The sequence below is a fragment of the Typopeltis vanoorti genome, chromosome 18 (genome assembly GCF_054136105.1).
Source record: "Typopeltis vanoorti isolate ZY-2024b chromosome 18, IOZ_Tvanoo_1.0, whole genome shotgun sequence".
NCBI lineage: Eukaryota > Metazoa > Arthropoda > Arachnida > Uropygi > Thelyphonidae > Typopeltis > Typopeltis vanoorti.
In genome coordinates this window covers 99,490,789-99,504,690 of record NC_143566.1, presented here as the reverse complement: position 1 = coordinate 99,504,690, position 13,902 = coordinate 99,490,789, and the positions used below count along the sequence as shown (strand labels likewise).

General features: G+C 32.7%; 1 protein-coding gene across 1 annotated transcript in view; it reads right to left on the bottom strand.

Moving 5' to 3' along the window:
• LOC150096984 (uncharacterized) overlaps positions 1-13,902 on the bottom strand; it is a 103,145-nt gene that overhangs the window by 24,439 nt on the left and 64,804 nt on the right. Inside the window, exon 7 of the mRNA XM_090408479.1 lies at positions 6,854-7,022. Coding sequence (XP_090264605.1) covers positions 6,854-7,022 — 169 coding nt within the window. The remainder of the gene's footprint in view (positions 1-6,853; positions 7,023-13,902) is intronic.

Below are 13,902 nucleotides of genomic sequence, written 5' to 3'. Positions count from 1 at the left end.
TTTTCAAAATCTATGAAACACATAAAGACAGATTTCTGTTTTTCTATGCATTTTTATATCAATATTTGGGTACAGAAAAGGGCCTCTCTAGTACCAAAACCATTCCGAAAGCCGAATTGTGTGTCACTTAGAGTTTCTTCACTTTTTCTATAAATACGATTCTGAATTACTTTCAAAAATATTTTTTAATGTTTGGCTCATTAGACTAATAAGTTGGAAGTCACCACAGGAATTCGCTTTGGGTTTCTTTGGGACAGTGATAAATGTAGATTTGAGCCAATCTGATGGAAATTCATCACTTTCATATATTTCATTAAATAGTTTTTCAAGAAGTTTGATGTTATCTGGTTCTATTAATTTTAAAAATTCTGTTTGCACACCATCTGGTCCACTGGCTTTTCCTGTTTTACTTGTTCGTATAGCATTCTCTATTTCGCATTTCATGATTGCTGGTCCTTGAATGTTATCTTTTATATTTATAGGCTTCTGTCTAGTATCATTGAAAAGTTCCGTTACATATTTTATCCAAATCTGTGCTTTATTCTCTTCTTCTAGAACTATTTTTCCATTTTCGTCTCTTAGAGACACTATTTGCTTTTTCCTCAGTTTTCCAGAAATTTCGTTGATTTTCTTATACAGATTGAAATTATCATGTTTCTTCTGAAGCAGTTCAATTTCAGTACATAAATTTTTCATCCAATTTTCCTTGGCTTCTTTTATTTTTTTCTTGATGATGTTATGTGTTTCTGTATACCTGGCAAGGTCTTTGTTTTTGTACATTCTTCTTGTATCAATAAGAGAAAGAATCTCATCTGTCATCCATTCCTGTTGTTTTATATTATTCACATAACCTACTTCTTCAATACTTGTTGTTACGATGGCATTCTTTAAGCTATTCCAAAGAGATTCCACACTTTTATTTTCTTCTATGTTAATCTGTTGTAACGCAGGTTAAGCTGTGTCTTGGCACTTTTATTTATGTTCGGGTCTTTCAGTTTTTCTACATCAATTTTCTTCTTCTTCTTTTGTGATTTTTTAGCTGATTTTAATCTAAAACATACTTCTGCAACTATGGGATTGTGGTCTGATGAGATATCTGCTCCAGGATAAGTCTTTGCACTCTTTATACTACTGTGGAATCTTTTATTTATCAGTATATAATCAATTTGATTTCTGACAATGTTATGTTGGTTATCTTGAGGTGATTTCCAAGTGTACAGTCTTCTGGGTGGAAGTTTAAACCAGGTATTTGCTATTGTTAGATCTTCTTCCTGACAGAACTGGACTAGGCGATCTCCTCTGTCGTTTTTGGTGCCTAAGCCATGTTCGCCAACAATTTCTCCATCACCCCCTCTTCCCACTTTTGCATTGAAGTCACCCATCACTATGTTTATATCATGTTTCTTTGTTAGGTTTTTAATCTCTTTTAGGTGTTCATAAAACTCTTCAACATCTTCTTCACTTTTGTCAGATGTGGGTGCATAAGCTTGGATGATATTTATGTTAACGGGGTTTCCCTTAAGTTGTAACAGCATTATCCTTTCAGAAAATGGAATCCAATTTATTACTGATTTATTGATTTCTTCATCTACTATTACAGCTACACCATGTCGATGTTTGTTCTCATCATTCCCAGAGTAATATCTTGTTGACACTTTCCAGATCCTGGCCATCTTGTCTCGCAAAATCCGGATGCCCAGCCTCTTCATTTCTCTTGTGGCATTTCTTAATTTGCCAGCTTCATACAGAGTTCTGACATTCCAAGTTGCAATTTTAAAAGTGGACACCATTTTGAGCCCAGAGATTCTTCGCACCCATTCCTCTAGAAGGCCAAAAAAAGTTACATCTAGAAGGCCAAATACTTCACATAATGATGGTAGAGTTATTGAGATCCTCAGATACAAAATAGGACTGTTACAAGATGATAGTATACAGGATTTATATATATGTGTTGAGCAGAAAGTGGATTTAGCAAGAAAGGGATCTGCATCTCAGTTGTATGACCATTTAAAGAAATGTGCACATGAAGCTGCTAAAGAAGCTCTTGAAAGAGAAGATAAGAAGCAATGAAATACAGAATGGATGAGTCAACAAATGAAAGAGAAGATAGAAGAAAAGAAGAGAGCATAATAATAGATAGTTAAGCAGCAACACCTTTCAGTTTAGAGAGAAGTACAATAATATTAAGAGACAAGTGAAAAGAATGGCAATCAAAGCTAAAGAAAAAGTGTGGAAAAGAAAGTACAGTGAAATCAAACACCTGATGGGATATAATCATTCTTCTGAAGCCTAGCAATTTGTGCGATAGGTACAAACCCCTTATACATCTTGAGCAGGACTTGTAATGTCATTTCCCTCCAAAATTTTAAGAGAGACATACTGTACTGTATTATATTATATGATGATAGGGTGGAATATCCCAGAACAAACTGTACAAACTATCTGTTTGTACAGTTTGTTCTGACAGCTAAAGTATCCTGAATTAATGAAAAAAAAAACTTTTATCTTGAATGGTTATAATGCAAAAATTATCGAATTAAGAATTATAGCCATTGTCCTAACTCGCCTCAAGAAGAAATTACCAGAATTTGTACTCCATATGTTAAAGGACTTTCAGAAAAAACAGCAAGATTACTTTAGCAGATTAACTTACAAGGTTCTTTCAATCCACTTCGGAAAGAGGAGTACAATAATATTAAGAGACAAGTGAAAAGAATGGTAATTAAGGCTAAAGAAGAAGTGTGGAAAAAAAAGTACAGTGAAATCAAACACCTGGTGGGATATAATCATTCTTCTGAAGCCTAGCAATTTGTGCAAATATCTCACCTTGAGACAAATATTCTTATCCTGGAGTTTACAGAATCCTCTGCTCTTGCTGCTTATGTTATCATGAACAGACTGGTCATTTTGCTCAAATTTGTTTTGAAGAAAATCAGGAATACATTTCACTTAAAGAACCCAACAAATCTGGTTTAGCAAGCCATGCATTATAAACAAAACACAGGATTCAGTGGAACAAAACCAGTGTTACACAAAAGTTATTTTCTTCAGGAAAGACTGTATTAGGAAAGCTGCAAAGCAGACATTCACAACCCAAACCTGAACAAAAATGATTGTCTAAAACTTTCTAAATTTTCATAAGTTATACTGACTAATACTTACCATTCATGTAAATCAAAGATGCCAAGAAATTATATTTTTGGTTTAATCCTTTATCCAAGTGTAAGAAAATACAAATTTTGTACATGAAGTAACATCATGACTGAGCTACTTGTATATAAAGGCTAATGACTTCATATTAATTGCCTTAGTATCCCATAATGCAAAACACACATCCTTATGGACATGCATAATGTTATGCAATATGGGAAGGGCCACTACACAGACCAGTTTTGACCTTTATTGAGGTCTCACCAATACCGAGGTTGAAGTAATGCAGAAGTCACATTTCCATATACAAGTAGTCAAAAGGTGTCATGCCTTATTACTAAAATACCAAGTAACTAAGTGAAAAAAACTTTCAATATCTATCTCTAATCCCGAGTATTTTTAGTAATAAGGTGAAGTCTATTTCTATTTTGTCATAGCCACCATTTAACAGCAAATCAGTCTCTTCACGAAAGCTATAATTTAGAAAAGCAAAAACTCACTGATTTTAAGAATATTCACAAACTAAAGAAAATAATATTAACAACTTCCCATCTCTTGAAGTTTCAAATGACACACAAGTACAGAAAAAAACAGTAAAATGTTCTTAACACAAAATCTGGAAGTAAAATCTTTTCGATTCTAAATAATAAAAGCCATCACTCATAAATCCATGCATTTTAACAGCAGCGATATTTCTATAGGAGCAATGAGAAATATTGCTACCTTTCCTCCCTTCAGTATTATCAATAAACATTGTCAAATATATAAAGACCAGTGTATGTGTGTAAGAGAGAGAGAGGGGAGGGGGAGGGAGACCATAATATTTTAATAATCCAGAATTTTTTAATAAGGTAATATATCTTTTTTACTGTATATACAAGTAGCCCAGTCGTGATGTTACTTCATGTGCAAAATTTGTATCTGCTTACACCGGGATAAAGGATTAAACCTAGAATATAATTTCTTGGCATCTTTAATTTATAGCATATCCAAGAGAAAAATCCTTCATCACTGTTCATGCATTTCTTAATTTGTAATTAATTTTTTCATTTATATTTAAAAATAATTTATTAAATAAACTATTTTATTGTGATTTATTCTGAATATCTATATGCAGATGGAGCTATTCTCCTGCAGTCGATAGTGCACATAATATCATGTACTTTCAATTGAATTGTTGTTCTCTATTTTGTGTTTCCCCACAATTGTATGGACAACAATAGCTATGAAACTTAGTTGAAAATTTTACAAATAAAGACATTTCAATTAAATGTGATTCTGGTAATAATATTTTATGATGAATTTAAGTATGTTATGGATTATATTGTTGCCATCAATATAATCCATGGTGGAAGAGTACTATCCAAACAGCAAAAACACTACCTGGTACAGACTGTGGGACACATCATGAATATTGATAGCTGAAGTTAAATTGAAATTAGGAGCTAAGAAGAAACAAAAATGTGTATAAGATTTGATTTAACTCATACAAATAAAGCATTTAAAGTAGAAGTAAGAAAGAAATTAAGTTTGGGGAAGACAGGAGGAGAATTAGTACAACCGTGGGAAAAAATAAAATGTACAGTCAAAGAAGCAGCAAAGAAAATTAAGTAAAGCAAAATATGGTTCTCAGAAGTAGTTCAAATAGCAGAGGAAAGAAGAAAAATGAAACTTCAGAGAAACAAAGAAAGGGTTAGATAACTGAGTGCAGATATCCAGAGACAGGCTAGGAAAGATAAGGGAAAACATCTAAATAAAAGGTGCATGGAAATCAAAGATAGCAATATTAAGGGATGAACAAGAGATCTGTTTAGAAAAATAAATGATGTTACAAGGAAGTTTATCCCTAGATTAGGGGTTATAAAAAGTAATTTGGAAAATGTCTCACAGAAGAAGAAGCAGTGAAAAAAAAAAAAAAAAGATGGAAAGAGCATGTAGAGGATTTGTTCAAGAAAGGTAATAATATTGAAGTAAAATCTGAAAGGAGAAAATTTGTTAAAGAACCCATGATAAAGAAAAGTGAAGTGACATCAGCAATGGAACAGATGCCAAAAGGAAAAAGCTCCTGGAGCTGATATGCATCAGTGAAATTATTTAGACTAGCTGAGCATGAAGTAGTGAGTATATTGACTGAAATTTCTCAACAGGTTTGGAAGAAAATATACTGGCCTAGAGATTGCAAAACATCTCGAGGCCAGTATTAAAAAAAAAAATATATCAAAAAAAAAAAAAAATCAAATGCCAGAGATTGTGAGAATTATAGAATCATTACTTTGATTTCACATGCAAGTAAAGTTATTCTGAAAGTGATCCAACAAAGGCTAGAGCCATATGTGAATAGAAAAATGCCACAAGAACAGGCACACTTTAGGAGAGGTAGAGGAACTAGAGACAAATGGCAAACATGAGATGGATTATGGAAAGAACAAGAGAATTTCAGAAAAGAGTATTCATCTGTTTTATTGATTATAAGAAAGCTTTTAATTGTGTGGATCACAAAAGACTGTGGATTGTAATGAGATCAATGGGAATAGCTGAACATTTAATTACCTTGATAGGAGAACTGTATAACAACCAAGATGCTTCAGTAAAAACAGTCTTTGGAGAAACAGACAGTGTCCGAGTGGGAAAAAGGGGTGTGGCAGGATTGTATACTGTCGCCCTATCTTTTTAATATTTATAGTGAATATATTATGAGAATAGCTAACTTAGACAAAGATCTAGCTGGAATTAAGATTGGTGGCAGAAAAATAAATAATTTAAGATATGCGGATGAAACAACCTTCATAGCAGAAACTAAGGAAGATCTGGAGTGATATTCTATTGGTTAAGAGGAAAAGTAACAAAACCAGGTTTAATTTAAACACCAGCCAAACATAAGTGATGGCTTCTGGAAATTTAAATGGATTTATAATAGAGGGAGATAAAATAGAAATCATTGAAAGTTATGATTTACTGGGGTCCAGAATCAGAAATGATCGTAAATGTGAAGATGAAATTAAAAGGAGGATAGTCATGGGGAAGAAAAGCTATGTTAAACCTGACAAAAAATATGAAAAATACAGGTGTTAGGCCACAAAAGTTAGAATTGTCAAAGCAATAGTATTTCCAATAGTGATGTATGGATGCGAAAGCTGGATTATTAAGAAGAAAGACAGAAAGTGAATTGATTCATTTGAATTAGGGGTGTGGAGGAGACTATTAAGAATCCCATGGACTGAAAGAATGACCAGTAAAAGGTTATAAAGACAGAATGCTCCTTGGAGGCGATAAACCAGAAGCTGATGTACCTTGGACATTATTCAAACTGATGAATCACTGAAAAAGGCAGTTATGTTGGGGAAAGTTGAGGGAATGAGAAGAAGAGGAAGACCACAGAAGAGTTGGATGGATAACATAAAAGAACTTATCAACTTGAACTTACAATTAATGAAAGAAAGAACAAGTGAGATGAAGAGCTTTTGTTCACAAGATCATCAAGAGTTGAAAACAACTAGATGGCACTTAACATAAGTATGTTGTTATCTACACCTCTGACTTTTACATATGGGGTGGGGGAGTAAATCCAGCTTTCAACTTGCTTACACTTAAATAAAGCATTAAACAGGAATATAATTTCTTGTTAAGTATAATTTACAGACAAACAAATATTATCATAAATATAAATAGATTTCTAAATATATTTAATGGCTTCAGCCATTACCTTAATATTTCATTTCTTTTTTTTTCCTGAATCTCCAGCTGATCTAATGTTTCCCAGAGATTTTCATGAGTAAGTGAGTCATCTACCTTTTCATTATCATCTCCATGGTTTTGTTGGGATGCCTTTTTTCTTTGAGTATGATAAGATTTTACTTTCTTCTTATGTTGTTCTGAATATAAGATATATAGATAGAACATATATCTATTAAAATGTTGTTTAGTGGTAAAATAAAATTGTTTTTAGTAATACGTTTCTCATGTAAACAAAGAAAAATTTGCTTCTACGATTTGAAACAAAAAAGTAATTATGCAAAATTAAAAAGACTAATGTCTTAGCCTAAATAAGTGTTCCAACTGACACAAAGTTTTATGAAGGATTATATTTCATGTAATCTATATTTCACTTATATACTCTTCTTTAAATCTAAGAAAAGATGTACCATAGTAAAAGAACCAAATTTCATTAGCTGAAAATAGTCATTTTTGCTATACATTTCTTACAGCACTGCTTGTGTATATGACTACTGATTTAGGAGAAATTCAAAAGTAATAATTCATTACAGCTGCATGCTTTTCACATACCAGTCTGTGTACACTAGGTTTAAAAAAATACTATTACCAACATTAGAATAAAAATACATTTATAAAGTTGAGAAAAAAATGATTGCATCAAAATTATTTGTTACAGTACAATTTCCATTCTGTGCAAAAATCCTTCAATGCAGCTCAGATTAGAACTGTAGACTAGCAACATATATGTATACACATGTTCTACAATATTTTTATTTAAATAAATGTAAACTTAAATACTAGATTTGTGGAAAACTTGTGCCAAAGTATTATCACTTATCTACACGTAAACACAAGGAAAAGTATTATTTATTATATGTACTGCCAAATATTTCAGTTTGAAATTAACAAACTATAGCCACTGATGATAGTTTAAAAGTATTGTTTATTAATACTGCCAAATATTTCAGTTTGAAATTAGCAAACAATCATCAGTGGTATAGTTTGTTAACTGACAATAGTTTGTTAATTTCAAACTGAAATATTTGGCAGTATATTTAATAAGCAATACTTTTCCTTGTGTTTAATGTGTAGATAAGTTATTGTAAACTTAAATATTCTGGTTCAAATTACCAGTTTTAGTTGTTGGTGCATTTATATTGTGAGAATAGCACAATTAATTGCTTGTTTTTTATATGTATATATAGTTGTGCATTGTTTAGTATTACATTTACATATATCATTAATTTTTTTAACAAAGTAAGTTCACTTGATTGTAATTTAGTCTGGAAAAAATTAGTATTATAGCTTAATGTTTGTCTATGTTTAAAATACATCAGTTATAAGACTTACTTAGCAGACTGAAAATGCAAGATGTTATCCTCCTTTCAAACAAAGTGTCATAAAGAAACACATAATGTAGGTAGCCTCTTTCACTTCATGACCAAAGTGGAAATGTTATGCATACTAGAGCATGCACAAATGGAAAGAACATGGTAACTTGAAAACAACTGAAGAGAGAGATACAGACATATAGATATAAGGAAAGACTTTTGGAATGAGTTCTTTCTTTATGAAGGACCATTAGTATTGGTCCTTCATAAAGAAAGAAGTTTAAAAGTTATTTAGCTATTATGTTACAAGGTAACAAGTGGAATAGCACTTGTGAAAGAAAATTTTAGAACTTGATAAATGAAGTTTCTCATATAGAAGGAGAAATGTTTATTGGTGAAATAAACATACAGTGATATAGATACAGTGAGCTCATTTTTAAGTGTTTTGCCACTTTCCTTTGGAAATCCTGAAGACAAAAGTAGAAAGAATCAATCATAGCAGTTTACATATATCTAGTAACCTATATGTGTGCTTCAATTTCAGCAAAGAAATCTGTACAGACAACTGATGCAATCAATGACCAGGACTTAATCAATAAACAGTAGTTAAACATTTCTACATAACAATAATGCAAGTAACAATGAAAAAGAAATGTTCATTTTAAAGCTACCCTGATGCAATAATATAGAATTAGTCAAAGGATCCTATGTCAAGAGAGACCAGACTTGCGGTTTTAAAAGCTGAATGCTGTTGTTATTATTACTGTTATATGCTATCCAGTCATTTCTAACTTCTGGTAACCTTGTGAACATGGACTCTCTCCATATCCAGATGGTATATTTTCTTCCAAATCTGGTGAGAGATTTTAGTTAGTAAATTCACTACTTCCTCTCTGCTTTCAACAGCTCTACTGATATTTCATCAGCTTCAAGAGATTTTCCTTTGGGCAGCTTTCCCATTGCCCACATCGCCTTGCTTTTCATTATAATTGGTTCCTCGATGAATTCTCTCCTTTCAAATTCTCCTTCATTGCCAATTCTTTCTTATACAATTTCTCTACATACCTATATACTTTTTCCATTTTTCTACACTTCTTCTTCCATCAAACTTTTTCCCAAATTACTTATTACATAAGCAAAGTAGATATTAGATCCAGCATTATTTCAAAGCAAAATGTAGAAACTATGAAAGTTTTGTAAAGTAAGTTGACCAGAGAGTTTATAGGAATACGCTCCCCAGCAGGGGTTCCCCATAAGTAATATTGTCGGCAAAATTTTGCCCGCAAGTCTATTTCAATTCACCCCTTTGCTGATGTACTCGTATGTACATGTAAATAAAATTTTATAATTTAAATTTATTATAATTAAATTTATTTAAATTTAAATAATTAAATATACAAAATCAAAAATAACTATATTACGTAAAATATGATCGTCATACGTCTGGCAACCATCAAATCGAGATCAGCCATTAAAATAAAAAGAAACTGGGAGCATTTCTTGCAGGCAAAGTTCAGACTTTCTCTGATTGGTTGCTTCCCAATTACTGCCATGACATTTTCCCGCATGTCAAAACATATTGACTTTTGACTTTGTTTTTCTCATGCAGTAGTGCGAGTGCCTTGTAATTAACCAGTTGACAACTTTATTCAATTTATTTTTTTAAATGACAAGTTGAAAAAAGAAGTTTTAACTTAAAAGGAAGTTTTTTACTTAAAAAAAGAAATTTTTTAAATGACAAGCATAAAAGAAGTGGTGAATGTGCTCTGTTTTGTGAAAAATGGACAGAACTATACTTCTTTATTGAAATTAACGACAAGTGCATTTGTCTTATTTGTAATGAACATGTTGCAGTTTACAAAAAATATACTCTTGAACAACATTATTTGAGTAAGCATAAAAAATATGAAAATTTAAAAGGATCAAATGTTTAGACAAGATAGCCACTTTGAAAGAAAATATAATCAAAAGCCAATCTCTTTTTAAAAAGCTTATTCAGGAAAGACCATCTGTAACTCAAGCTTGTTATGCGTTGTGTGAACAAATTGCTAAAAAACTTAAAACCCATAATGAAGGTGAGTTTGTGAAAGATGGCATCCTTACTGCCGTCAAGATTTTATGTCCAGAAAAACTGAGTTTGTTTAAAAATATTGCCTATCAAGAAGAACTGTTTCTGACCATATTAAAGATATCGCTGATGACATCCAAACTTCTTTGAAAGTAGATTCAGCAGAATTTGTGTTTTACTCATTAGCCATCGATAAGACTACTGATCTGTCAAATACTGCACAAATGGCTATGTTATTACTGGGAATAACTACAGATTTCAATATACTAGAAGAATTTCTTGCTTTAAAATCAATGAAGGAGACAACTAAAGGTGAAGATTTATTTGAAATGGTCAATTCAGCATTAAAGGATTTCGATTTACGGCATGAAAAACTGAGTGGTCTCGCTACAGATGGTGCTCTATCCATGGTAGGTCGTAAAAAAGGGCTGTTGACTTATTAATTATTATTATTATTATTATTATTCCGGGCAACTCCAAGGATTCCACAGACTCATCGAGGGAGGCCCTAACATCATGTCAAGAACAACTATTCGACATTCACACAGTATCTATCATACCTCGCCTTGAACTTATTCACGGTCGTAGCACCCACAACAGACACTGGCAGCTTATTCCACTCATTCAACCTAGCTCTAACACCCCTGCTAACCACATTCTTGCCCAGCTTCCATTTTTGGCCCCTAGTCCTCCCACCACCAGTCCTATTCTCAAAAATATCTTCTGGATTAATCTTATAGAAACCCTTCAGTAATTTGAATGTCTCATTATCATATCACCCCTTTTCCATCTATCGACCAATTTTTGCAACCCACAAATCTTCAACCTGTTCTCATAAGGTTCATTCCACAGACCTGCTATAATCATGGTCACTCGTCTCTGGATCCTCTCCACCTCTTCCCCATCAAGAAGAAACCCTGGCACCCATATCTGGGCACAGTAGTCTAGACGGGGTCTTATCAAGGCTCGATACAGAGGAACAATTAATTAATTAATAAAAGAATTAATTTATTAAGAATGAATTTAAGAAACGTCAATTGAACCCAAATACTTTAATTGTGTGCCACTGCTTCATTCATATGGAAAATCTATGTGCAAAGTCACTCAAGATTAACAGATTCATGAATGTAGTAACAAAGGCCATTAATTTCATAAAAAGTAAAGGGTTGAACAGGAAATTCAAAGAATTTTTGCAAGATCTTGAAGCCAAATATGGGGACTTATTGTACCATTGTGAAGTGTTAGGTGGCTAAGTACAGCTCAAATGCTCAAGCGATTTTATGAACTTAAAGATGAAGTGAAAATTTTCTTGGACAATAAAGGTGTAATCTACAGTCCATTAAAGAATAGGAGGACGAAAATTTTCAAACTGATTTAGCATTTTTAATAGATATAACTAGTCATTTGAATAATCTAAATTTGAAATTATTATAACTAACTCTTTTTATTATCTCGACGTTTCGATCTTCATATTGAGATCATCATCTGGAGCATACACAAATATACAAGATAAGCTGAGTTACATTACAAACCGTAAGCTAGAGAAACAATGATTTGATCACACTTTATTCTACTGGCATGACCTCTAGTGAAAAAAAAAATTATTTGTAAATTACATCAAGTTAGATTTAATTTAAGATAACATGAATAAACATTTTTACTTATAGATAGCTTTCTTTCAGTAACAATGATGTCCTATTTTTAGTATTACAATTGTTATTTTTGATTTAGGATTCTGGATTTACTACAGTCCTGTTTTAGTTGTTCTTAGAGAGGAACATTCCGTGGGTTGAATATATGCCTTCCATATGCATGGAAGGCATATATGATTTTTAGACTTTCATTATTGTTCAGATTGGAGTGGTTGATAATGATCTCACAGGCTTCCTGAAATTTGCGTTCATACCATGTTTTGGTGTGATGTAGACAACTAGTGCTTTTCCAGTCAATTCTATGTAAGGTGTTCAAGGGCATGATCAGAAAGGCCAGCTTCACTATAATTATTATATTTAACGTGTTGTTTATGTTCTTTTTGTCTGATAGGAATTGTGAGTCCTGTTTCTCCTATATATGGTATGTTACAGGTGCAATGAATGCAGTATACTCTAAAGTGGGCCAGCAGGGTGAGTGGGTCTTTGGATGTGTTAAGTAAGCTTTTTATTTTGCAGGGGATTTAAAGGTGGCTTTGAGGTTGTATTTTTGTAGTACTCTGTTTATTTTGTTTGATGTCCCTTTAATGTAGGGAATGGTTATAGTTTTGTTGTAGTATGGTTTGTCTTTGTTTTCCATTGAAGTCTTATAGAGAATTTTGTTAATAGTGTTTTGGCTGTACCCATTTTTTTGGAAAGTATTGCTGATCACTTTAAATTCATCTTTCAGTGCCTGTTCACTGGAGCAGATTTTCAGAGCCCTGTTCTTTTAGCATATGGATGACACCTAGTTTTTGTGTTGGGTGGTGGTAGGAGTTTATGTGTATATATTGGCAAGTATGTGTCAGTTTTCTGTAAACCGTGAAGGAAAGATTGCCAGAAGGAAGACGTGTGACAAGTGTATCTAAAAACGGAAGTGTGTTCTGTTTTTCAATCTCAATTGTGAACTGTATTGTGTCATTGAACTGGATTGTGTCATTGATTGAGACATTCATAAAGAGGGCAGAGACATCAAAACTGACTAATAAATGATCTTTTTTCTAATGTAATGTGTTTGATGATGTTTATGAAGTGTTATGTGTTTTTGATATAGGAGGGGGAATGACCCACCAACCCCTTCAGTGTTGCCGCTAATTTTTTGGCTCAGTGACAAGTCAGGCTATCTATCCCTTCAACTGTAGGCTTTAGCGGTGTGTTTTCTTTGTGAATTTTCGGTATTCCGTAAATTCTTGGGGAGCAGGCGTAGTGCGGAAATAGTTTTTTGACTGTATCTTCGGGCCATGTGGTAATTGACTTAAGTAGTTTCTTTGTTTTATTTTTTATTCTATTGGTTGGGTTGTAGTTAACTTATTGGTATGTGTTATTGTCCAAGACTAGCACTCATTTTTTCTACATAAGTGATTCAGTTTAAAATAAAGGTGGCACTTCCTTTATCTGCTCTAGTTATTACGATGTTCGGATTTGACTTTAGTGATTTCATCGCTGTTACTTCATGTTTGGTTAGATGGTTTCTAAACATATTTTTTCTGCTATGTTATTTGGGATGAATCTTAGGCCTCTTTCAATATTACAAATAAATTCAAGTTTGTTTATCGATCTGGGTGCTACAGCATAATTTAAACTTTTGTTTATTATCCAGATTTTGTCTTTGTTTAAAGCGTGGTTGGATAGGTTAATGATGTTACTGTTACCTGTAGGCGATTGGTAGCTCCTGTTGTTTCTTGCTTCTGGTTGGTTGTTATTGCTCACTGTTGAGAAATTTGAATATGGCGGCTGGTTTTGTCGATCTTTTAGTCTTTGGAATTTGAAAATTAGGTTTTCTTTCTTCACGTGGAGGATGTGGTTCGCTGTGTTTTCAGTAATCTTTTCCAGGATCATCCAGATATCTGGTTTATGTAGCTTGAAAGTGCCGTTTTTTCCTTTTGTAGTTGGTTTTGTGTAGCGGCTAAGTTCTTTCTGGTGGCTTGAATCTATTCTCTTAGTAGAGCTT